The 25,765-nt window shown below is 35.0% G+C and overlaps 1 protein-coding gene across 7 annotated transcripts in view; it reads left to right on the plus strand.

Annotated features, from left to right (window-relative positions):
• Window positions 1-25,765, plus strand: part of DACH1 (dachshund family transcription factor 1) — a 352,745-nt gene that overhangs the window by 219,689 nt on the left and 107,291 nt on the right. For 4 of the 7 annotated variants that reach the window (XM_030271485.4, XM_030271469.4, XM_030271474.4 and 1 more), the window contains exons 4-5: window positions 15,623-15,778; window positions 16,325-16,497. In XM_030271485.4, coding sequence (XP_030127345.4) covers window positions 15,623-15,778; window positions 16,325-16,497 — 329 coding nt within the window. The remainder of the gene's footprint in view (window positions 1-15,622; window positions 15,779-16,324; window positions 16,498-25,765) is intronic. The other 3 variants (XM_030271501.4, XM_030271515.4, XM_030271509.4) reach the window with 1 other exon arrangement.

Consider the following 25,765-nt stretch of genomic DNA (forward strand, 5'->3'; position numbering starts at 1 on the left):
GCAAAAAAGTATCATATAATCCATGTAATTATAGTTTCTGCCTGTTCATTTATTAGCTACATTTACAAGCAAGAAGTAGGTTTGTATGTTTTCAAAACGTATGCTTGGTAAGCACTAAATCTAAGTCTTACAAAAACATTATCAATATGTTCTAATTAATATTTGCTCTTTTCCTTAAGCTATTATGAGGATACTTAATGCATAGCCTAAAATTAGAGTTGACAATTGCAAATACAACCCAAACAACATAGTAATAAAATCAATACTTACATTTCCCTTGGGGCCACTATTTACTGTTTGCTGTGCCATTTCCGTAATGGAATGGCAGTTATGTTTGCAGAAACCTTGTAACTACAATTTTTGTATTTTAACTAAAAGCAGCTTTCCTAAAGTAGTATGATTAAAAAAGAATCTGGAGTTGCTTTCAGAAAATTGCTGTAAACATTTTGCAGCCAGTTTTAACAAAGACTAGTAAATGTCACTGAATTCTAAAATGAATTATTTGTAATGTTTAAAGTCCTTTCAGTATTGCCACAGACATTTGCCTTAATCTTGAAATACTTTCCTGATATGTTTTTACTTTCATTTACTCGGTTCAAATTATTCTTAATCACTAAAAGCTCATTCCTGTGTGGAGGTCTGCAGTGTTCTCAAAGTGTACAAGGGAGTCTGGCTGTTTATTTGACTTAGCAAATTAAAATAATGGAGGAAAGTATTATCTTTGAGATGAGTCAATGCAGCTGCTGCATAGACCTAATTCTAGTCTTTTGACTTGGTTCTTCTTTCACTGAAGTCTGCCATTCTGTGGCAGGGCAGCAGACGTTTCTGTGCCTTGCAATGTAACTGTGTAGTTCAGAAAGCATGCTATGGTTGACATTTATAGTGCACACAAGTGTCCTGTGTGTTTGCATATTCAGTAGAATATTTCTCTAATGATCACTGACAAGAGGGATGAGCATCTGAAAGAAAATCTGTGAGTCATCATGGCTTCATAATTTGTTCCTTGTGGGGCTCTGCTGACCATGCAGTGCTCTTAGCATAGCTGAAGTTTAGGGTAACAGGTTCTGTTATAAAACCTGGCCACTTGCTTGGACTCAGCTGTCAGGGACTATTAACTCTAATTGTTAACTAATTATTACCTTTGATCATCTGACCTTATTCCAAACTACTTCTTTCACTCCCATTTTGCTACCATTATTGTTTGAATAGTATTCATATGAGTGGGTCATTTGTAGTCTGCATCAGTGTCTGATTGCAGTCATGCCTTGTGAAATATCGCCAATTCAGGATCTGCTTTCATTTCACTTGTTAGTGATATGGGAAATCTAAAAAATATGGAATGAAGAAGAAATTTTGAAACATGGTAATTTGAAAGCATTGAAATTAGAAATGTTTTTTGTAGAAAGTACACAGAGATAAATATGTGTATTATATATCTAATAAATCCATAAACATATCACACAAGATATAAACCAAAATATACTGAATTGAACTGAAAAAAAACCCAGAGCAAATTGGAAGTTCAAAATTAGGTATTTCGGTCCAGTTCTGAGTATTTTTGAAACTTTTACATCACAAATGTAATTTAAATTGCAGCGTAACTCCTTGTAACTTTTCTGTTAAGATGCATTTAAAAAGTATGTTGAAATTTGTCTTTTGTATATATGGATTATAAACATTATAAACGTGTATATAAGGATTATGCAAGTTTTTGTACATAGTACAGTTTAGGTATAGACTGTGGCATTAATAATCACTGCTATAATTTTGTAAAATTTTAATCTAAAATTTTTAACAAAAATATTTGAGAGTCTGCCCTCAGGCTATTATTCATTGTTCTAGGTTTCAACAGCAAAAACAATTCAGCTTCCACAGAGAACAAGTCAGGACAAAAATATAAATATCTTTCAATATTCAAATATTTTCTTTTAGTTTTAATACTTCTAAGCTTTGAAGGAAGGAATTAAATTTTGTCATTAAGATGACCCTAGAATACCTTGTTCTGATCACTTGAAAATCCATCTGTGTCTGACTAAGAGAGAAATTTTTGCAGTTGTATTTCAAATGCCTATTGGACTTGCCTAGAAACATGCTACTGTCCTGCAGCTGCACTGGTGTGGCCCAGACACACAGGTTTGGGAAACCTGCTCTCCAGCAGTTTTGCAAGAAAAGAACGTTATTTTGTAACATTTAACTCCTGTTGCCTAAATTATATTGGCACTAGCACTTTCAGCACTTGATGTCTGTTACCATAGAAGAAAGCCTTGCTGTTTGTTCTTTGGATTTGGCAGATGTAGTTCTCTGCACTTCACTAATACAGTGCTTTATAACATCATTTGAGGAACTGTTTCTGGACCAAATCCCTAGATTACCCAGAATAGGTTACTAAGAGCAAACTGGTGTCCACCATGCCAGTGAAAAACTTGTTGTGGGTCTGACGGAAACTAGATTAATCCCATCATCAAAAAACAAATGCCCTCCATGTGCTTCAAAGTTTGTCCCAGTATGATTTAATTCTTTGAGGCTCAGCATTTGTTTATGCAAACCTGCAGTATTTAGTGGCATCAGCAAACTTTGTTTCATTAATATTTAGCCAAAGCAATTGTGTGCACAGAATCCTAGACCCATTCAAGGAAACATATTTTGAAACAGGATATTGAAAATAAAGTCCATAGGACAACAAAAGTCAGCTTACATGCTGATGTCAGCATTTGTGTGTGGTGATAAAGCCAAGCTCTTTCCATGATAAAGATAAATTCATATCCAAATCTTTAATAAAAAAAACAAAACTGATGTTAGCTATTCCTATTAAAGTCAGAAGCGTCTTTGTAACCTCCCAGAGACTCAATTGTTAGGAACAAAAGTTATGTCCTCTTAAGAAAAGAAATTAATCACTCAAGTTATTACATAGGGTGTACTGTGTATTCCGGGTTCAAGCTTTATACTGAAGCCTTTGAAGAGGCTGCCCATACTTACCAAATGTTGTAATTGATACAGAATCACTGCTATACAACAGCTGCAATAACAAGGTGCTGCTGCCTTTACTTTAATCTACCTCTCTTTCTGCCAGTTTATTATGTTTTGAATTTATTCTTTTGTAGATCTGTGAGCCATCTTTCTTATGGAAATTAATCTTTTTAAAAGATTTGTACTCTCATTTTCAAACACTAATACATTCATTCAAGTATCCCATTATTCAGAACCAGCTGGCTTTTTATCTAGTGATATTTACTTCAAAAAGCCAAGTTAAATGGTATCATAGATTAATTCTCAGGGCACAGGAAAGCTTTTTTAGAGAAAAAGAGATTTGGTAATTACTTAGAATATCGCAATAAAATCACAGAACATGTCAAAAATGCGTTATATAATCTGTCATAATATGAGGCTTCAAAAAAAAGTTAATTCACTGAATTGAATCTAATATGTAGCATCAGTATATGATTTTTAAGTGAAACATTAAGTAAGGATAAAACTTTGCTGTGATTTATAATAAGCTATGTCATGATTTTTAGTTATGTATTTTTTCTTTGGAGAAAGCACTGGAACTTCAAAAAGGGCATTATCCACTGAAATTTCTTACATAAATCAAACTGGAAATAAGACACATTTTACAATTCAATTTAAGATCCCACAGAGACAATAATGTTGCAAGCTGTGCATTTTGCAGAGTAATATAGTAATGTCTAGTTTGCATTTTTGAAAAACCAAATTAATCACACTGTATTGAATATGTTGAAGCAAACCTAAAATTCATCTATTATTAAAAAACTTGTGCAACAAACACAAACTATATTTTATACATAAAGGACAAACTCATTTATTCATTAGGTTAAAACACTTGGAGTTTGCATTTTGTAGCTACTAAAGAAGTGACATTTGCTATCTGTTCTCTTTTTTAAATTTTTCAAAGCATTGTGTTCAGACTAATCTGCTTGAAAAATTGTATTAATACTTTAACACAGTGTCAGTCCTGAGGACTGCACAGAAATCCCTGTGGAAACTAAGGGTAGTCTCGATATTTAAATTTTCTTTTTTAGTGAATCACTTTACAGGAAAGATATTTACTTATCATATATCCCATATTTAAGTAACACATTTTATCCCTTGAAAGATTAACCACAAGATAATCATCAACTTTGTAGCCAGTTTTTAGCATTTGTACATAATTTGAGCTAATGTGCCTAGGCATTGGTTTAAATTAGCACTTGTGTCTTTGCACTCAGCTGTGCTCAGATTGGTACATCAAAGCAGCCAGAATGAAATTTTGGCCTTTATCAAGAGCCATGGCCAGAGCATCGCTTGCCATCTAGTCTCACCGACTTCAAAGGAAACAAGATTTCAGTCTTAATCTTTTAAAGGGAAAGTTATTTTAAAATTATTTGTAGATGTTTTCCTGTTTTAGAATATAATTGTGGAATTATGTATTCTATATCTTGTGGGGCATATAAGCAGCATGCCAAATGTGCATGCCAAGTGTCAGGCGCTTCTACTTGTAATTCCATTTCTAGGAACTCTAACTCAGCTCTAACTTCTTATGGCCTCTAGGCCAAATTTGAATTCTAGGATTTGATTTCTGGCATAATTGTTACCTGTTAGCAATTTGTCTGTGCATTCATGTCTTGATTTAAAAATGAGAAATATAGCTTTTTATTTTTGTTGGAGATCTATATTGACTGTACACTAGAGAGATTGCTTGGAAAAACAAAGACTTCTGAAAAAATGTTCACTTGCATTTTAGAGAAACACAAATATTAATGCAGAATAAAAAACTTCTTGGAATTTGAAAAAAAAAGTTTGCATAATTTTTCCTGAAGCATCTGAAAAAGTTTAGGCCCTTGTCCAATACTTTAGTTCAAGGTATAAGCCTAAATAGTTTTTAATCCAAAATTAACATGTTTGGTTTTTTTTGTTTTTGTGTCTTTGTTTTAATTAAGCAGCATAAAACACATTGCTAGATCCAGTAGTAGAAAAATTTCAAGCAACTTTCAGGTTCTTGGCCACCATAGTGGAATCTTCTGCTGAGGTGTATTTGTTTTGAGAAACTTAGGATGAGTGATAACCTACAAATAGCTAATACAACCCCCTCAAGCATGGCAAGGGGGTGGAACTACATGATCTTTATGGTTCCTTCCAATCCAAATAATTCAATGATTCTTTCATTCTCTACTGAGCTAATCCATGTGAATTGCTAATGTATCATGTTGTTTGTAGGGCTTAAGTCGGAGAGACTTAACACACAGAAACATCTTTATCCATTGGGTGTGCAGAGGACTGAACACAGGTTGCTGAGAAGACATCTAGCCCACCTTGTTATTAGATAATAACCATCAGTTATATACAAGTCAAAAGTTCTTCAGAGAGCATGAAACTTGGGGACAGAGGTTGTCTTTCTCAAAACTGTACCCACAGTTCTGACCTGGAGAACATTGTCACTAATTGAGATAAGGCAGGGTGAAGAAAAAAGTGCATTTTGGCTACCTGTTGTCTCTCCTGTTATGTAACTCCCCTGATCTCTGATCAGATGAATTATTGATCACGAATAAAGACTGATGGAGCTAGGAAACATAGTAATGCCTTTTTCTGACCATTGAAAGAGTGCAACATTCTGATTTTTACTGAATGAGATCTGGATGTAAATACCTTGCTAGCAATTTTGTCTAAGACACAGTTAAAGATATTGTTTAAAGTACACTTAAAAGGTGTATGCATTCTTCAGAAATCAGCTGGATATAAGATACAGGAATGACTACAATGAATAAGATTCATTGGGGGCTTGGTAAATTTCAGAGTATTAAATCTTGGTATAGTTGCTTAGGTGAACTTCCTTGTCCTAGAACTACTACAGAAAAAAAAAAAAAAAAAAAAAAGATGCAACTGTAAAGCCAATATTGAATAACATGCTATCATTTAATGACAATAGATGTTTTTGTCAAACACTGGCGTGATGCTTTTGTCTCTTCTACAGTAGATGAAAATTTTTGCCACTAGAGATGGTTAATAGGGAACAGTGATCTTTTAAGTAAATAAATATTTTGTGTTAAATAACTTTAAGATAGTGGTTTCTTTTAATTTTAAAAAGGAAAGAAAACCAGCAACATTAATTTTTCCCCAAAAAAATTTTCCCCACCCCCAGTCACAAAAGTCCAAGGAAATATTTGAGAAATTTGCTGTTTAAGATGTATCACTTTCACATTCCTACTCTCTTAATCCAATTTCATACTTTTAGCTGCCTTTGTGTGTAGATTTTACCTTTGATCATTTTTGTAAGGCTTCAGTCAGAAAAACCAGCGGCAGTTCTGAGTAGGGTATCAGTACATAAGTAAAAAATGATGGTAGACTAAATCTCACAGAGAAAATTATGCTTTTTGCATAAACAAAACCAGTTGTGGGAAACAATTAAAACAAATATTCAATTTTATGTATATCTTTCTTGCTGAGGGAAATTCCTTGTAGCCTGTTGTCTGTGTATATGTACTTGTTTCTTTCTATATTTTCACACTATAAGCCCTTTGGGGCCAGGAGTGTCCGCCTGCTCTGTCACATATTATTACTGCTACTGTTATTAGTAGTCATACTAGTTGTAACTTTTTCATTGTCATCCTGAGAAAACAATAAATCAAGTGCAGAAGCAGTTTCAGCAGTCCTGAAACAAGACTTAGGATCCATAAACTCTTAGGTAGGACTTCCTCCTTTAAGTAACGAAATTGTACGGTCATCTGTCTTGGAACATGGACCTACAGAAAAAAACGCAAAGGCTTAAGTGTACAAGTTACTGCAGCATAATGAAGTGCTGAAGAACAGCTGAGATGTAATAATGGTTCTCGCTCCACACTGAACACAAGATAACGTATGACTTATTCTTGATCGAAGGAAGCACATTATGATTTTGTTTGCTAGGCTGAATGTACTAGATTTTGAGCTGGTGGGAGAATATGCTCCATTTACAAATCCAAGCATGTGAAAAGAAGATATTTTTAGTAAAACTCTAATTCACAATTTGTTGTACCATTTATGTATTTACACATTGTGTGTGTGTGTGACGTAAAGGCAGAGATGTGCACACAGATACATACATGTGTATTCAAATAACACTGAAGTAGTGAAGTTGTGCACTTAAAAGTTAGAAAAAGGTATTTTTTAATGATGATGATAATAATAATAATAATAATCATCATCATCATCATCACTGGATTTCTTTGAGACCTGGGCCTATTACATGCTGCAAATTTACATAAGGAATATATAAGACCTAAAAATTAGGGACTATTATCCGAATGGTCATGAGAGAGCTAAATCAAAGCTGCGCAGGCAACTCAAAAGTAAGACAATTCCTCACAAAGCTTAGAGCTAGCACCTGCTTCCCAAAGGAGGGGGAAATGGCTCTGTGACCCTCAGAGCTTGTGCAGCCTTCTGGCTTTTCCACAGCAGTTTTCTAGTGTGGAAGAGACACAGCATCTATTCGGAAACCTCTGTGTCCAGCCCCATGCTGCGCATCAAGCCAGTATCCGGGCAAACATAAGTCTTCTTTTCCCTGAATGGGAAGCACAGCCACGTGCTCTGGAGAGTGCCTGAGACTTGCTGCAGCTGGTGGGGTTTCCTGCAGCCAACTTGCGTTTGTTTTCCCAGAGAGCATAGGGTTGTAATTGCTGTGAGACCTTGCGATCAAATTTGCTTAAGACTGGATATTAATCTGTTGATTAATAAGGACTGATTTTTGATAATCTAGCCTTTCTTCCTAAGAAAATGAATAAAAAAATTCCATGAGTAAAAATCTGAAAAATGATCAAGAAGGCTTTCTGTGTGCAACCTTTTAGAGCCAATATACTGTTACAAGTTTGTGCAGCATTTGTGCTGGAAATCGAAATATTCCTCTTTAGTTAAGCAATTTTTTTAAAAAGTCATCAATAAACTTGATTCCCTGTAATATGTCAACCTCCCTGCTTTTCATTTTCATCTCTGTTGCATCTTCTTTGGAATAGATTGAGGCCTTCTCACTTTTAATTTCACTTTCAATTTTAATTTTTGCTTTCAAACCCAATATATCTTACTTCTCTTTTCAAATTGTAACACAACTGGAACAGGTGCGGCAAAGTGTGAACTAGCTAACAATTATGTCTATCTACTACAAGACATTAGGAAGCTTAGCATTCTCACTTTGCATTTTGTCTATGCAATTAATTTTTGCACTTCAGTGTATTTACTGAGGATTTTCTAGTATTTGTTTTTCTTTAGTTTATAGGTCATACAGAGCTGTCAGCCATACTTGGATGTCCTGAAAATCTGCAGAACTTTTCTTCTTGAGTTAAAGGACAGTATTTAGGTTATTATTTTTCAAAACTTTTTGAGAATTTTTTTTTTTGAGAAAGAAAAGGGGGACAACAAGTTACTGAATACATACATGCTATATTGCTTTGGTTTACATTTCTTGTTCTGTGCACTGCTAATATAGAATTAGGGGCTGTAAAACTCAGAGTAGAGGTAATAAGGATCAAAAATCAGGGTCCACACCATCTGAGGAATTGCCTCTATCAGACCAGTGTAGATATTAGTCACGAAATCACATCCAAGTCCGTATTTTCAGGAAAGCTTAGTCACTTACTCATAGGCATGAATCACTCAGAAACTCAAACTTGTATCTTTCACCTTGGACAAGTTTCTAACCTATCTGTTTTAATTTCCACTGTACAAAAAAAGAAGCCTATTATACTGTTTTACTGATTATACAGAACAACAAATCGAATGAGGATAACTTCTTTCTTTATAAACTGAAGTAACAGGATCTTACGCTAAAAAAATTAAACCCATATTTTTCAGAAAATGTTCTAAACGCGTTCTTATAGACTACTCAGTCAGGCACATTCATTCTTATCTATTCCTTAAGCATACAGAAAATATTAGTATCCACAATTGCATGCAATAATTACATATAGTAATATATTAATTTTCTATTGAATAGGAAATTTTTGTACAAAAGCACATACCACTGCAATTGAAATGTTTGCAAAATACTTTGTGATGTTTATTGTGTTAAGAAAGAAGGAAAATGTAGTTTTTGGTGGTTTTTGGTTGACTTCTGATGGTTCATTAGTCTTTAAATTTTAAAAGATTTAAATTCCAGCTTTCTGGTCTGAAGTTAACTTATTTAACCAGATGAAAATGGGGTCCAGTTTTTATTTTTTTTGAACACAGTTCATACAACACATCTGATTTTTTGTTTCTTGATGATGTCACAAATTTATTTTAGCTTATCTAAAATCACATTGTTATCTTTTAAGAGCATATAACCATAAAAATAAACTGGATTTTATCTATGAAATTAGCACAAGTTAGGTATTAGTAAAAGGAGACAAATGGAAAATCTATTTTTAGGTAAATGTCACACAGCCTGTAACTGAGTTGCTGAGCTTTCAGTTGTCTTGGACAGTTTCATTATTCATTAAATTGAATTTTAAAAAGCTTTTCCTGTGTTAATCTTTTTTGGTGAAATAATGAAGGATTATTATAAAATATCTATATTCTATGGGATTCATTGTAACTGTAAAAAAAATTCACTTATTAACTTATATAAATTCAGCATTTCCTGATTAATGATTAAACCTATACTCTGGTATTCAGCATTTAGGATTCAATCTTATTTCCTGGAATTAACAGTTTCTACTACAGATTTTATTATCAGAACATAAATAAGGGAAAAGTAAAGTGGATACAAATTTGGATTATGGTGCAAAATGCAGCTATAATTACTTTGCTGTTGCCACAAAACAAGTATGCAATAAAATTAAAACAGTGAATGAAGCAGTCTACATGATCGAGGTTTTTAAATGTTTTTCAGATTGCTACTTTTGTCAGCAAAGAATAAACAGTATATAATTCTAAAGGTTCTTTTAGCTTCTCCTTTATGTATGGAAAATGTTTATCAGAGAATAGGGGGGTTTTGTGTGTGTGTGTGTTTTTCTTTAATTTGCTGCTGCACATGTATATAATTTGTCATGATAATAGCAGAACTACAAATACCAGAGCCATCAGGCTACTCTTTTAGAGAAAATGATGAACACTTTCAATTGAGAACCCACATTACTCATGGCCTGTTTAAGAGCATAAACAAGATTTCATAACCAAAACCCCCAAAAAAAGTGCAAAACTTATGGAGGGGGTAAAAAAGAAAAGAAAGATCCTTATGTAAAGCCAAGTACAAAGGGTTACAGAGAAGACTTGGGAAACTTATTTTTTCATGCCATAGTACTTTCTCCCTTGATCACTTTGTGGTCTCAGATGAGGTAGCAGTCCAAGTGTCAAAAATATTAGACAGATGCTGTTTAAAAATGACAAAAGTGTTTTCTTTCCTTTAATGCTATAACAGTAACATAGACACCTTATAAAAATGCCTTTATCTGTAGACATGTGTCCTTTATACAGTCTAACAACACTCGTATATTGCAGATAAATTGTACATTTGATTTTAGGAAACTGAATTATATAGAAATCAAACCACATATTTATGACAATTCAAAGGCTAAAGCAGCAGTATTTTATTTGGGCAGTTTATGAAATGGTTTCCTCACTGTCAGGAGGCTAAGATTACCAATTTTTAGCATGCTGATTATGCATATTTTCCAGTGGACATAAATAGCTTAGATCGTGAATAGTCCACTTCAGAAAAATGATCCAACACAGCTGATACTGATGCTTTGTTTGGTAATTGTTGCTGAGATACAAATTGTTTCAGCAAACACAGAAGATAACAGAAAGATTATGAGACTAAAAGGAGATCAGTAGCACACACACGCAAAAAAAAAATTGGTTTGAGTTGTTAGCGGAAAGTCAGACTCTTTTGTGTTTTTGCTATGTGATACTGCTTGTGTATATAATGGTACCTGAAACTATTCCTGAGCCAGTGCTGGGGTTCACTTGCCTAAAGACATGCTTGAATTGTTGCTGTAATTCCATAAAATATCAAGTTTTCCACATGAAAGGAAGGGGAAGACCCAAGGGCCTGACAGATAGCCTAATTTCAATTTCTAAAAACTACCTATACTCAAAATCATTTGTCTTGGTTGCCTAGGCATAGATATATGCTACTACCTTAGATACCCTTGAGTATACTGCCTTATCTACACCTCCAGATAGCCTTGGGGTCTCCTGCAGGTGCTGTGTGGTGCTCACCAACCCTATAAGACGTGCTTCAAATGTGTGTTTAGGCCATTGAACTGAGTCTGGGAGAAGGGTCACTGTATTCTTTGGAAGCACCAGATGCAGATTCAGCTGACCATAGATAGGCCTGTCTCCCACAGAGGCAGCTCAACAGCTCTCCAGAACCTTTTGGCTGGATCCCTGTTGACTGTCACAGGAACTAAACTGTTCAGCTCACTCCGTGGAAACAGAAATGTAAGCAAACTGAATCCTAATGGGGTCAGAATGAAAAAAGGAAAATGAGTCTGCGAATAAGAGGAATGATTATAAAAACAAACCCGATACGTTTAGATCAGCATTTGTTTGCGAGGCTGACATTGTACACTAGTTTTCTGCTTCATTTTCTCTTTCTTGGCTGCATTACCTTCTAGTCCAGAATTGTTTCAATTTATTATTACCATCCTTAGCTACCTAATTGTGCTACTAATGAATACAAATAATCCGGGCTTTTATGGACCCACTTCAGTGTGCAAATAATGGTTTGTTGTGTAACTGCTGATTATGGAAGAAGGTAACTCACATTATGGAAAATACGCGCTGAAATATTGGTGATGAGGAAAGCAATGGATTCTGTACTATGCTTTTTAAATTGTGAAAAAGTATTGTCATTCTTATTCCATCAAGCTGTCCACCATGAGAAAATGTGAGATCATCTGAGCTTGTTTTTTACAAAAGCATGTGTACTTGTATTTGGAACTTCATTTCAATTTTTTGAGTGCCTGTATTAGCACTATCACATATGAATTATGTAGTTGGCTACCAAATTGCCTATTCAAGTACACATGTATGGGGTTTGAACACTCAACATTAAGCATTTGCATTTCAAAATTGGATCCCTTGTGCTTGAAAGCCTTGAAAATGGTACTCTATGGTCAGCCTAGTGCAGCGGCAATTGAAATGCTGTTTGAATGCAATGTAGAGCTTCCAGTTGCTGCTTCAGAAAGTGTTATGCTGAATCTGGAACGCTTTGCATAATTTAATTAATTATGCCACTAAAAACTGATTTTCTCTCAATTTAAAGCAAACAGCTTTTATGAGGGTGAACTGCAGCACCCAGGGATATCAGGTGTCCAAGCTTTTAATCCTATTACAAAGAGTTGACAACCACTGATGGAAACTGGAAAAACACAAGCCTCCAGCAGGGCAACAAGTGAAGAGGAAGAAGGCAACAGATTTTTAATAATTTTTGAAACCACTGTATGCATTAAATCAAAACCAAATGTAAAAAGTGACAGAACTGGTAGCTTGCACTTTGTTGTGGAGACAGTGAATAGTGTCTAAAGAGTAACACTTGTTTTGCTTTGACGTTAAGGAAAATAACTGTTTCCTCTAAGATGAAAAGTATTCTGTTTAACTAGCATAAGAAAAACACAGTGAATGGCCAAGACTTTTTGTATCTGTGTCTGTTCACTTAAAGAGTTCAGTAGCTCGACTGTCGGAAGTTTGAAAGTGGTTTCTAATGTTACAGATTGGATTCTGTCTAGAAATCATTTTCCATATAAGTGTATCTTATCAGATGATCCCAGATACAAGTATTACATACACTGTCACTAAATGCTAGCCTTGATACTTTGACTTTCTGAAACTTGTCTTCTCTCTTCCAAAATTATTATTGGGTTCAATATCGCACTAAAACAGCACACACTGTAATTCTGAGGCAGAAGAGAGTACTGATTTAGAAAAGCTCTAATTTCTGAGCCACATAAGCAGAGCCATAATTGGCAAACTATAACTGACCTTGCAAAATTCTGTGACCAGGTTAGGAAGGGTCACAGAAGAATTGACTCCATCTCCATATCGAACATCAGCATGCAACATGAAATTAACTGCACTGTAAAAGATCTTACTGATAAAAATAGGGAAAATATCTCATTACTGGCAATTCAGCAGCTGTATAAAATGCAAATATCCTCCTTATAATGCTAACAAATATTCATATAACTACTAATAAATATTTATTAATTATTTGTATTCTTCATATATATAAGAGATGCTACACCTGGCTCAAAGGGGAAACAGGAGATAGTAAGGCTCATTGAAAGAGCTTTAACCTAGATTTAAAGGGGGAAAGGGATAAAATCAAGCTCATTAGAGATGTCTGGACGAGGCGCAATAGTGTTTGAAGGACAGTGTTTTAGCAAGGTCCTTTGCTCTGCCATCTCACTGGAGGTAGAGGATGGAGAGCCATGTGATGGCAAAGACTGCAAAGTGGGTTATTGATGTGTTAGAAATTGCAGAAGTACCTAAGAATAGTCATGTAGGAATTACTTGTCCCCCCCAGAAAGATGGTGGGATCAATAGGCCTGCTGAACCTAGAGAAACGCACACAGCATGGCCAGCAAACAGGAAGAGCTGGAAGCCATTGTGCAGCAGGGAAACTGTGGCAGAGTTGCCAGCACAAAGACATGGTGGGATGACTTCTGCAACTGGAGTGCTGCAGTGGATTACTGTAAACTCTTCAGAAGGGATAAGCAAAACAGGAGGGTGGGGTAGGCTTGAATGTTAGGGAGTGAAATAATTTTTACTGCAGTGGTAAAAAGCAGAAAATTAGAGAATATGAAATTAAAAGGAAAAAAAAATATTTTTCCAGATAAGATATTGCTGCTTTACTATGTATTTAAATGTGTGTTAAGGCTTTTTGAGAGTGTCTTAGTTCTCAAAATACAAGAAAAACATGTTCACTTGTCAGAGGTCATGAGATTTGAATCATGCATTTAACATCTCAAGTATGTTCACTGCATAAAGGTTATGAAGATTTCTTGTAAAATAATAAAAGTATTTCATGTAATTGATTCTTTTCATTGTTTCATAAAATTGCTTTGTTTGATTGCGGGAGACTTTGGACTGAATTTTCATTACCTACTTCTGAACAATTTACACTGGGATTGAGACAGTATTGAGCTAATGAGTTAGAATTTATATTGAGCCTTAACTGTCTTCCTGAAGTAACTAGGGAAAGAAAATCATGGCAGTAGTGGAGTATTTTTCATTATAAACTATGCTGTACAGCTTTTACAATCAGGTTTTTAATAGATTTAGAGAAATTAAATTGGAATTCTACCAACTTCTGTGCTTTTGTCATCGAATGAAAACAATGTTAAAATATGTCAAGACTAATAGGCTTATCCCCTTTCTACTGAAGTAAGAAGGAGGTGGTGTCATTCCTGTTGTTTTTCAGGCTCTGTTGTTCATTAAAGAGTAGCATGTATGTAGAAAAACATTCAGAAATATGTACTTTGCTATAACCCATATTGCTAAATAGAAACTGAGCATCGATCGAATGCATCTTGTATCATCCTGAAGTCCCTATCAAGACATGCTCCTATGAAAATAGTAGACATTTGCAAAGTCAAGAGGTTGAAATTGTGCTCTACATGAAAAAGGAAGCAATCATATATTGCTGATGGGTATATTAATACTGCTGCGAATGCATGCATATATCCATATTTATTAATATATTCAAACATTGTTTATTGATTGTGTATGGTAAACTCAGTGAGTGTATAGATTACTGTGTATGCATAAACATACATACACTCAATCTCAGCATTATATGTAAGTACACACTGAGAATAATACAGTTTGTCAGGTTGGAAGATCTTAATATTTTAATTGCATATAAATATACAAATTAATAATGATATATTAATTATTATCGTCCTTTATACAGAATGTATCATATTGTCTTTTAATTGTATCTTATTAACTCTATGGTTATTTTTTATCAAGAAGACTGCAATAGTAATAAAGGGTGTTTCTCAAAGAAATTAATTATTTCTCATCTCACTACTTGTTTGTCCCCATTCTTCTTTGCTGTTAGTCTGTTCCATTACCAGAAGACTGCAAGAATCAACATAATTCCTCACATTTTTATTAATAATATGAAATAAAAAATGAATATACAGAATAGAATGATCAGGCAAGCATATATACATGCATATTGATGCCCTCAATAAATTAATTTTTTAATTACTTCAAAGAATGTTTATTTATTCACAAATACAGGACACAATATAACTGTAGTTTAAATTTTAATTGGCATAACAGGATATATTTTCTGTTAGACATTTTGCAGGCAAAAATATTCTCTCACATATTAAAAAGTGCTGTGTATTGTTTTATTTTCTAAGTATGAGAAAAGTGTATGTATAATATACACAAAATACAAACTTCATGTGAATGAGCACAACTCTAATACTTTAAGTTTGTGCTACCTCTTACTTTAAAAAAGTTATTCTTACATTCCTTTTTCAGAGGGTGGAAAAAAAAAACCCAACCCTAAAGTCCTTCCCCCAGCCCACATATTAAAAAATAAAATTAAAAATAAATTTCCACTTGCAGAAAAGGTTAGAATGCTGGCCTTGCTTCCAAATTCTGAATTGAAGATTTGGAGTCTTCATTCATCCAAATAATATATATTCATTCCCCACAGGCAGCAGTGATGGTTCTTGGGATAAAGAAAAACTTCACTCTCCCCCCACCCAAGGATCACAGGCCTCTGTTAACCACCCCAACTTGCCTGGACAGCATAATGTTCCAGTTAGCCATCCTCTCAACCCTCTTCAACAGAACCACCTTCTGCCAAATGGTACGGGTTGACATCTTTAAGCACTAACATCAGCAGTTTTCTAGTTCCTGTCTCTTTTTTTTATTTTTGTCTTTCTATAAATAGGCAATGAAAAAAAATCAAGGATGTGAAGAATACTGGAATACTTCCTTTAGCGTATTAAGCAGGGGAAGTGGAGACAGTAAAGAACAAATACATATGCAGTAAAGTTGATACTTAAAATAACTGCTAACCTGTGCATCAGTGGCATAATGACACATTGCTAAGGCACCTTACAGCAGAATCAAAAACTATAATAAATAGCCATGGCTTAGCAATGATATCATACATTACACAGATATGAACAAACTAAGAGGTCTAATAGCCTCTCCTTGTGGCTAGAAACCCTCCATGGTTGCTAGTGATTCATTCCTGCATCTCCCAGAAGAGAATTGACTTAGAGCTGCTTTTTCCTGCAATGTGAAGCATCTTGTCATCTGTTACTTGAATATTGTCCATCAGGAGAAAAAGAAGACGGTGCTTAAGAAAAGATGCACAAACTTATTTTTCTGTTTTTCCCCCCAACAGGGTTGGAACTTCCTTTTATGATGATGCCCCACCCTCTGATTCCCGTGAGCCTACCTCCAGCCTCCGTCACGATGGCAATGAGCCAGATGAACCACCTCAGCACCATCGCCAACATGGCAGCAGCAGCACAGGTGCAGAGCCCTCCCTCCAGAGTGGAGACATCTGTTATTAAGGTAATTATAGAACAGACCAAACTGAGCCCACCCAAACCAAAAAGCACCAAATCGTAGCTCGCTCCCAACCACCATAAATATTGTAAAGGGGTATTCTATAGGTGTCAAATGTTTTTAGGTAAGTCACAGAGTCAGTAAGTACAAGAAAACTAAGTGTGGCAATTCTGAGAGCACAACAGGCTACCGGTGGCCCACTGTTACCATCTCAGTTTCCCTCCATATCTCTGAATCAGTACTAAAGCAACACTCAAAGCATTTTCATACACAACTTTGTGATTTCTTGTATTTCATAGTCTGTAATCTAATGTTCCTTGAGATATCATGGAAAAAATTACTCTTAAATTAGAAGGGATTGTTCTTCCAACTTTAAAATCTAAGCATTTGAGCTGAAATGCTGTAAGTTATCTGAAGAAGGCTGAAAGGTTTGATACTTTACCTATGCAGAAACTAAATTTGCCAAACTACAGAACAAATTAGAATGAAGTAGCATAGAACAGTCCCAGTAATCTGCAGGCCAGAGCTGCAGTATTACAGGGATATCTCAAAAATATCAGATATCTTAAATTGTCTACCTGTTTTAGGTTTTGGTTGTGGCATTTAATTAAATTAATCTGTTTATAGAGGCATTTACCAGAGGCATGGAGTCTTTTCTTCCTTTTACTGAAGGTGATCTGTTTTCATTTTAAAGCATTTCATTTTAGAAGACGCTTCCCTGTTACCATTAGATAATTATGACTTGATCTTTATTCAGGTATCTGTATTTTGCCTCTTATCCTTTTGTTCTAATAAATGAGAAAGTACACAAGCTTTTGTTCTTTTATCTAATGTATCTTAGAAACAGAAGCAAGAAGCAAGAAGCAAGTTTATGTGGTTTTTTAGGGCTATGTTGGAAATCTGTCCATTCATGCAATTCCTTTGGCGAATATTAGGTAAACTTAGATTCTCTTCGACCTTCATATCAGGAGTTACAAAAGTTTTTAAGTTCATGATGATTTAAGTAGAGTGAAGAGGTCTGGCTTTATTAAGACATTCAACATACTGGTGCACCTTTCTTCTTTAGCCTAACAAGTACAGAGCCACAAAGAACTGTTCAGTTAAAAGTTAACAAATCTATGTTTTTATTGACCTAGAAAAATATGATCTGATGCCTAATTTAGTCACCTATACTTCCAAATCTAGGGTCTCCTTTGGAGGCCTTCAGTGGCATCCCTGTCTCACCTTTGTTGACATGAGGAATTAAGATACTGGTTTGAAAAGAATTGCCTATATAGGTTGTATGCCAACAAGACTAGATCCCACCCTGGTTTCCATCTTGCCCTTGTGTTGGGGATATAAGCACTCTGCGGCTAACTGACTGATTACATGGTGATTTTTGTAACTCTATTTTCCTATTTTTACTTGATTAGTATTTAGTAAGAGTTACATGATAGTAATGTTTTCTGGAACACATGTGGTGCTTTATTTCATTCTAAATTTATTTTCTTAATTGGACTGGTGGCCACTGGTCCTACTGAAGATTGAGATGGAGCATATGCTAAATGACACTTGACATATGAATTACTGTGCCAACAAAACTTTGTTTTCACTATTTTCATGCTATTTTCCCTCCTTTCATTTTCTATGAGCTATTTTATTTCATATGTAAGAGTATAAAATTTGACCTTCATGAGCATTGGTAGCCTTCTGTTTCTAAACTTTAACAAGCTGACTTCTAGCTTGTGAAACTGATTTATAAGTTAGTTGTAGCTATTAAAGCTGCTTAGGTTACTGTGGCCTACATTTAAATGTGTCTATGGGAGCATATTGCAGTGTGGCCACTAGCTTTGTCTCCAGTTACCACAGTCAGGTACATTTGAGTACAACATCTCTCATAGGCCATGTAAAAATGGTTTCCTTTTGTGGATATCTGCTCAGTTGACAGATCTAACCCCATTATGGGAACACTACTGGACCCAGGAAGCACTTAACTGAGAAGTACTTTTGGCTCATGTGATCTAAATCTGTCTAGTAGGTTTAAAACTATTGGACTCTGAAAGGGGCATACTATCATATAACTGTGTGTATTATTATAACTGTGGGCAGTCCCATACCAAAAAGTTTTCCTTATCCTGGGGGTTGTTTACTTCTTAACAAGTTCATTTTTGTAACTCATCTACTTTCTTTAGCAGAGATAGATTCCTTATAATGGAGGTGAAGACTTTGAAAGTGCCTAGCAATTTAGGCTCCCTGAAACATTCTATCAGCACTTTGTAATTGGAAAATCATAATTTCTTTCCAAAAGTTTGCCTATTTAAGAATTAGTTTCTATTAATAATCTACAGTATGTATCAATGTCATTTTTGAAAATTCAGCTCTCATATCCATGCTAATTAAATATTCATCATAGCTGCCAACTTTTGCGTAACTCCTGGCATAACATCCTGTGCAAGTTATTTGACAAACCAGGTTTCATGTTCCCATCTGGTTTGCACATAACTGTAATATAAAAATATGTGGATTTCAATGAATTGTTTTTAAATTGCCAAATTAACCTAAGTTCTCTTTAGAAAAGTGTGCATGTACGAGGATGAAATACACATTTCTTTTGAAGTTTGCACTAATAAATTAAGGATTTGGGTCCTTTATGTAGAGCATCACATTACCCAAATGCTGTTGTGACTTCTTCAGTCAAGGCCTGTAAGTTACTGCTCACAATTCATTTCTACTACAGGTGAATCCATAAACACAAGTTTTAATCTGTCACTCAGAACTCACTTTTACATGTAAAATCTTGTTGTACATAGTTATTTCAACAGTACTATAAGGGCTAAGGAACTTACTGTTTCCTACTCATTCCTTCAGCCCCATTGCGGTACAACATATGTCTAGATTTATATCCTCGGTTATTATCTATCGCAGAGGGATATGGTCATGTGGATAGAGGTAGCACAGCTAAGTAATTATGTTCCTATTTTTTAATACTGAACAGGATTGAAACATAAACCCCAGAAACTTAAAAGCATGAGGTCATTATTAGGTGATTTTCTTCCCGTGAGGATGGACATAATGTCACTGGCAATTTACCTGTTCTTCTCGAGGCATAGTCAGAGGCTGTGATTTTAATGTCCACTGAATTATATGCACTGAGTAGTTGAGCAGGAAACTGCAATCAGCATGTCTTGAACCTTGTGCTGGCAGTGTAATGTTTATGAATAATAACTTATACTACAATCAAAATAAATATCTTCAAGAATAAATGTAAGTGAGAAGGTCAAACCTCCTTTTTCTTTATTTTTGTAGGAATAGATAAATAGTACAGTTGCTCTCTTTCATGAAACTGTTTGTTATTAGAATTATAGCTTCTAGTTTTTTATTGCTATTATTTTCAGACATCTTGATTTTGTTTTTATTATGGTTTGACTCATTTTTAACGCTAATTTTACTGAACTATTTTCTCCTTAGTATCAATGCTTCCACAAATTTAAAACTTTTTGAATCTCTCATCTCAGAGTTTGTAGTTGTAATCTGAAACAACAGCATAGATTTGAAATTAGAGTACAGCATGTTTGCCAGTGTAAAGTCTGCTTGAAAGTTAGAAGGCCTGTGAGAAATTTCGACTCTGAAAAGTAAATCAATAGTAACCATATCTAATTAAGTAACAAAGAACAAAATTAAGTCTTAGAAAATCAAAGTCTTCAGATTATGAACAACCAGGTTCATTGGATAGAAGGATTGCCTTTGTGAACAGTGCCTCAGTAGATGACTTGCTGACCTTTTCCTTCCAATTCACTGACTTCACAGCTAGCGCTGTTATCTTTAAACTCACAAAGCTTCAAATGCCTTTCTATTACTGGGCAATATTTCATTTCTTCATGATAAGATGTTGGAATAAAGCTGAGATCATGTACTAACTAAACATTTTATCGTGCTGTATTCAGGAGATGAGACAAAGACAAAATTACAAGGGAAGGCTTACAAAGCAACATCTTAGATTTGGCAGTGAACTCTGAGCCCTAAAATCTTCAGAATTATATTTCAGAAGAGTGTTGTGCCCTTTCGAACATGAGACGAACATTAGATGTCTTTTTGTAATGGAATGTTTAGATATATGAGTTGGATGAATAAGAGGAGAGTAGCAACAAGCAGGGACAGCAGATTGTGACAACAATGAATTGCAGTGAGTGTGACAGCTGTGACCTGGGGATGCTTTAGACATGAAGTGGCTTTCATCACCTGCCCATGGTTTCAAAGGCTCAGCTTGTTAGCAGTTTTACTACATCATTTTTTTTTCACTCAGCAGAAAGATATATGAAAATATAAAGGACATGCCTTATGTTAATAGCAACTTGAAATTACATTGTAAAAGTTAGAACAGAGCAGCAGCATGCCAGAATCAAAAATTGCAATTTATCCATATGTGACTAATACTTATAGAAAGAATTAAGAATAAAATAGAAGAAACCAATATGTCCAGCTGAAAAAGTGGAGACAGCAGTGGCAGAGTAGTTTTCCACTGCATAATGGATATATCACACTAAACATTGCTAATTCCCTTACATCTAACACAGCACTGGTTGTGTTACACTATTTTATACCTTTTTTAAAATCTGTCTGTATATAGATAGATATATTCCTGTGAGCCAATAGCAGAAATTTACTATAAACTTATTTAACAAAGGTAGCTGCTGACAGATTTTATTTTTTAGAATAACTCTATAAGACTATTCTGACATGAAATTTTATTTTGGAATTAATTCACATTTTCATTGGCAATATGAATATTCTGGTTGATGTAATTTAATGTTCCTATCTTTTTTTTGCCTATAATAGGTCAGCTGGTCAGAGCCTGGTGCTAATAACACCCAGGACATGGATTCAATCCCCATATGGGCCATTTGCTCAAGACCTGGACTTGATGGTCCTTCTGGGTCCCTTCCAACTCAGACTTGTGTGTTTCTGTGATTTTGTTCCCAAAAAGTCCAAATGATAGCCAAAGAGAAGAAATTCGTACTGCCGTACAGAAATGGCTGAAAAGAGTACATTTTAATGTCTCATGTCAGACTGGTGGTGAGCAAGTCCAGAGAGCATAACTGAAAGTAAACAGGCTCTAAGAGGAAAAAGAGCAAGTTCACTTCACCGATCTGAGTCTTGAATCCTGTATTGAAGGCAAAAGTTTTCTATGGACACTTCTGTACCATACAGGAAAAGCATTATGCAGGCAGTGGCAGTATTCCTATGAAGCTGGATATGCTGTTCGTGTTTTACAGACAGGGAATAAGAACAAAATTGATTGTATTCCAAATTGGCAGGAAAAACCTTTTTGTATGCCTAACCTGAAAAACACCTGACTTTTCAGATAACCTACTATTTTTAGAGACATTAGTGTATTGTGCATTCAAAATAGAAATTTTAACATTACTTTAAAGTGCTTTTCTTGAATGTGTAAAACTTCAAGAGGGAAGCTACTTTAATTTCCTCTTTATACATGAAGTGTGATCAAGTTTTCTTCTTTATGTAAGGAGAAATTCGATTTAGAGCATTTAAACAATAAAATTTTATTGGTCTACAATAAATATTTTAGAATAAAAATAGGACTATCAGCTCCTAAAACAACCACTTCTACATGTTAAGAGACCAAACATGAAAATTGGAATATACCTATAAGTTTTTAAGTATAATGTAAATCAAATAACACTTCTTTTTATCCTAGCTGCAGAGAATATGATATCTAATTTGTAGTAACTTGAACATAACAGAGAAAATCTCTGCATTAAAATATCTTGTATATATGCACACTCCTTTTTCTTTTTTTTTTTCCATTTAGAATGAGTAGATCTTAGGTCAAAGTATAGTTGACCTTCTTTATTATGGCTTAACCATCTTTATATTAGAGAACACTGTGTTCCACCTCATTAATTAGTTCTGCCTATATGATTAATATTATTTGTTTTAGCTTTTCATACACTTTTTATATAATGACCTTAGAGGATGCTAACTAAATATGGTAGGCTGTAACTTGGAATCATATTCTTTTTTTTAATAATATAGGATCCCTCTTTCTTTTATCATGCGTGTCTCTGAGGTGCAGCTTGACGTTAATAGCAGATTTATCCTCATATGAATGAACTTGTGGCAAGTAAAACAGGTATCTACACACAACACACAGAAAGTAGTACAGATTTTATGTTTGGAGATTTGCATGTTCACTTGTGTAACAGGGAGATATGTATGGAGTGTGACTCGATGCAATATGGCCATGGGGCTAGATACAAGGGATGAGATTCATATTTCTGACTTCTAGGGCATAATGCATTGGATCTATCTGAGCTGGTTACTTTAGAATGAGGTGAATTATACCTTGGAAATGTAAATGTGTGGGTGAAAAATGAGCCTAGGGTGACTAGTTATGATGCAGACATTTGTAGTACAGACAATGACATCTAGTTAGATGAATTTTTGGTGTTTGGCTGGATGTGTGGTTTAGATTTAATTTGAGGGGTGAGTTCCTAGTGATGCTTCTGAAGTTTACTTTTCAAGTAAGGCTAGATTTTCAGAAGAGGAGAAAAAAACCTTAAATATCAGAAAGTGTGTCCAGCTTGCCAATAAGGAGTTGCTAATTTGATTGGAACAGAGTTTCTTGCATAGCTATATATTTTCATATTGAATGGGGATTTCTGAATTCCTTAGAAGGAGATTTTGTTTGTTAGAAGAAGTATTCATTGTGAATGTAGACCAAGCTCTTTCTCCTGTTGATAGGGATAGACTTTGTTTGCTTGCTTGTTTTTAATCTCTGTAATGGCCCTATCCATTGACCCCACTTCCTGACTAGGTCATTGTGTTTTATGTACTGCTCATGATTTCCAAGGATTAGATCTCTTGTTGGGGAAGTACTGTTAATGGATTACTTGGAAGTCTACTGTTTGGCTTCCTCTCAGTTAACTTCTGCTGTAATAATACATGTAGAAAATAGGACACTAAAAATCAAACCAATTCAGTCTTATTGTCAGTTGATCTCTTATTTTATGCTTTCAGTTGTCAGTATTCTTGTGATGGGAACAGCAAAGTAGGTACAATGAAAAATTGCAGAAGTAAAAAGTACAATGGAAATCGCATTAACTTCAATTGGTCCAAAAGATAAATAAGTTTAAGGTACTCATAGAGAGAGAAAACATCTTATGTAAACATAATGGATTATTTTCTTCAGAAGAAAGATGTCCAAGATTTAAGATAATAGTGCAGTTAATGACAATACAATACATTCAGACTCCTGAATTTTGATTTGGATTAGAAATGGATCTGTAAGAACAAGGTGAGAAAAATGTCATGTGCATCCGTGTGAAGTTAGAAAGATCTTCATCAAACCAGATAGTATGCAGATAAGGAAATAGAAATAAAATTGTATAGCATTCAGTCAGTTTGATAACACACATATAGAAGTGTCTGAGGAAGTTAGGAAATAATTACTAGTCCAGTTACTTTTGCAATTCCTGAGTCTAAATGTTCATTTAGAGCATCATAGTGTCTTACTATAGCGGAATGCAAAAGTAAAACTGTAAAAATAAAATATTCTGTTTGCAGAAAATATGAAAGATACTCAAGTAACTAATTTCTTTACACTTACTCAGCTAAAGCAATGTCAAATTAAATGTGACATTTTACAAGAAAGTTATTCCTGGAATACATCTCACACAAGTTCAAAATAAGTCAGTAAGGAACTGAAGAAAGAAATCTGTGTTTTGATCACTTCTAAAAGTGATTTTTAGAATTACAGCACCAAAAAGGCTTGGAAGACAGGTGTCTTCCCACAAAGGTTGGAAATAATATAAGCTACTCCCTCTTATGACCCACCCCAAAAGGTGAGGTAACACAGGTTCTTGTTAATAGATTCCTTGGGGCAGATCAGAACAAAATGGCACTGAATGTCATATGAAATGACACAAATCTCTTTTAGTAAATATACACTTGGAGGGTTTATTTTAGAACAGTTTGGTTGAAATGGGGAGTACATATGTAGCTATTTAGGTTATTATAATATGTAGTAATATAGGAATATCAAAACATAAAAATAACGCTTAAAAAATAAAGATGGAAGGGAATAGGAAGATACCACCACCCATGGACCTCACAACAAAGCTTGATCGTTGCAATTTCAATATCTGTTGGCTGAAGTGATTGCGGATGTCTTATCTGTCAGGAATAGGAAAAGCTCACAAAACTCCAAAGTTCCACAGTTATATATGCTTAGGTTCAGGTGGGAATGCCCAAATTCCTCTCCTGAGGTGGGGAGTTTCATAATGAATGGTATAAGCTGTGGACCACAGAACACTTCAGGAGTCTTTCATGATCCATGACACCTCCCAAGATGGCACAGCTACCTCTCCTGTCAGCACAGTTGAGTCAATTATGGCCCATCAGTAGGGGTGAACACCTTCAGACTACGTGTTAATGTCTCACTACTTTCCCAGAGGGGAGTTTTCATGCCTGAGGCATTATGAAAAGAGCATAGACGTGATAAAAAACACTAGCCCACAGGAAATTGGCAAGATTTGCATCTTACCAGCCTCCTTCCTTATCTTTTTCAACACCCAGCTGTAGCCTCCAGTGATGAGTGTGTGCTGTCTGCATCTGGGTGGTCAAGTGGGCCACTGTTGGGTTATTAACCAGTCAGGTCTCTCACACTCCTGAGTAAAAGATGCTGCTGCTGCTGCTTAATATTATTATTATTATCATGACTGTATAAACCACTTTGTGTCATTTATACTTTTTCTAGCATGCAGTTTGGCTGTCCAGGGACACTGTGGATGCTCCATACCTGGCAGTGTTCAAGGCCAGGCTGAATGGGGCTCTGAGCAACCTCCTCTAGTGGACAGTGCCCCTGCCTGTGGCAGGAGGGTTGAAACTAGATGGCTTTAAAGATCTCTTCCAACATAAACAATTCCATAAGTTACCTAAACTATGAAAAGTATGACCTTGAAAATAAATTGCTTTATCCTCTGCACTTCAATGACTTAAAGCACAAACATCCTTGAAGAAGTTTCTCCAATACTGAAGAGGAGCAAGACAACTAAATAGTTCAAAAAATTATACCTTTAGAGCAAGACTTAATTGCATGTCTAGAGCTCATTCCAAAATTAAAATAAAAGGATGACTATACTCAAGAGATGAGTCTTATGGCAAAGTAAACTAGAACATATTAAAAAGCTGAGACTAAATACCTGTAGGAGAGAAGAAGCCAGGAGGTGAAGATCATGCATGCAAATCTGGTTTGATTATTACAAGAGCATGTATT

Source organism: Taeniopygia guttata, chromosome 1 (assembly GCF_048771995.1).
Source record: "Taeniopygia guttata chromosome 1, bTaeGut7.mat, whole genome shotgun sequence".
NCBI classification, from domain to species: Eukaryota; Metazoa; Chordata; class Aves; order Passeriformes; family Estrildidae; genus Taeniopygia; species Taeniopygia guttata.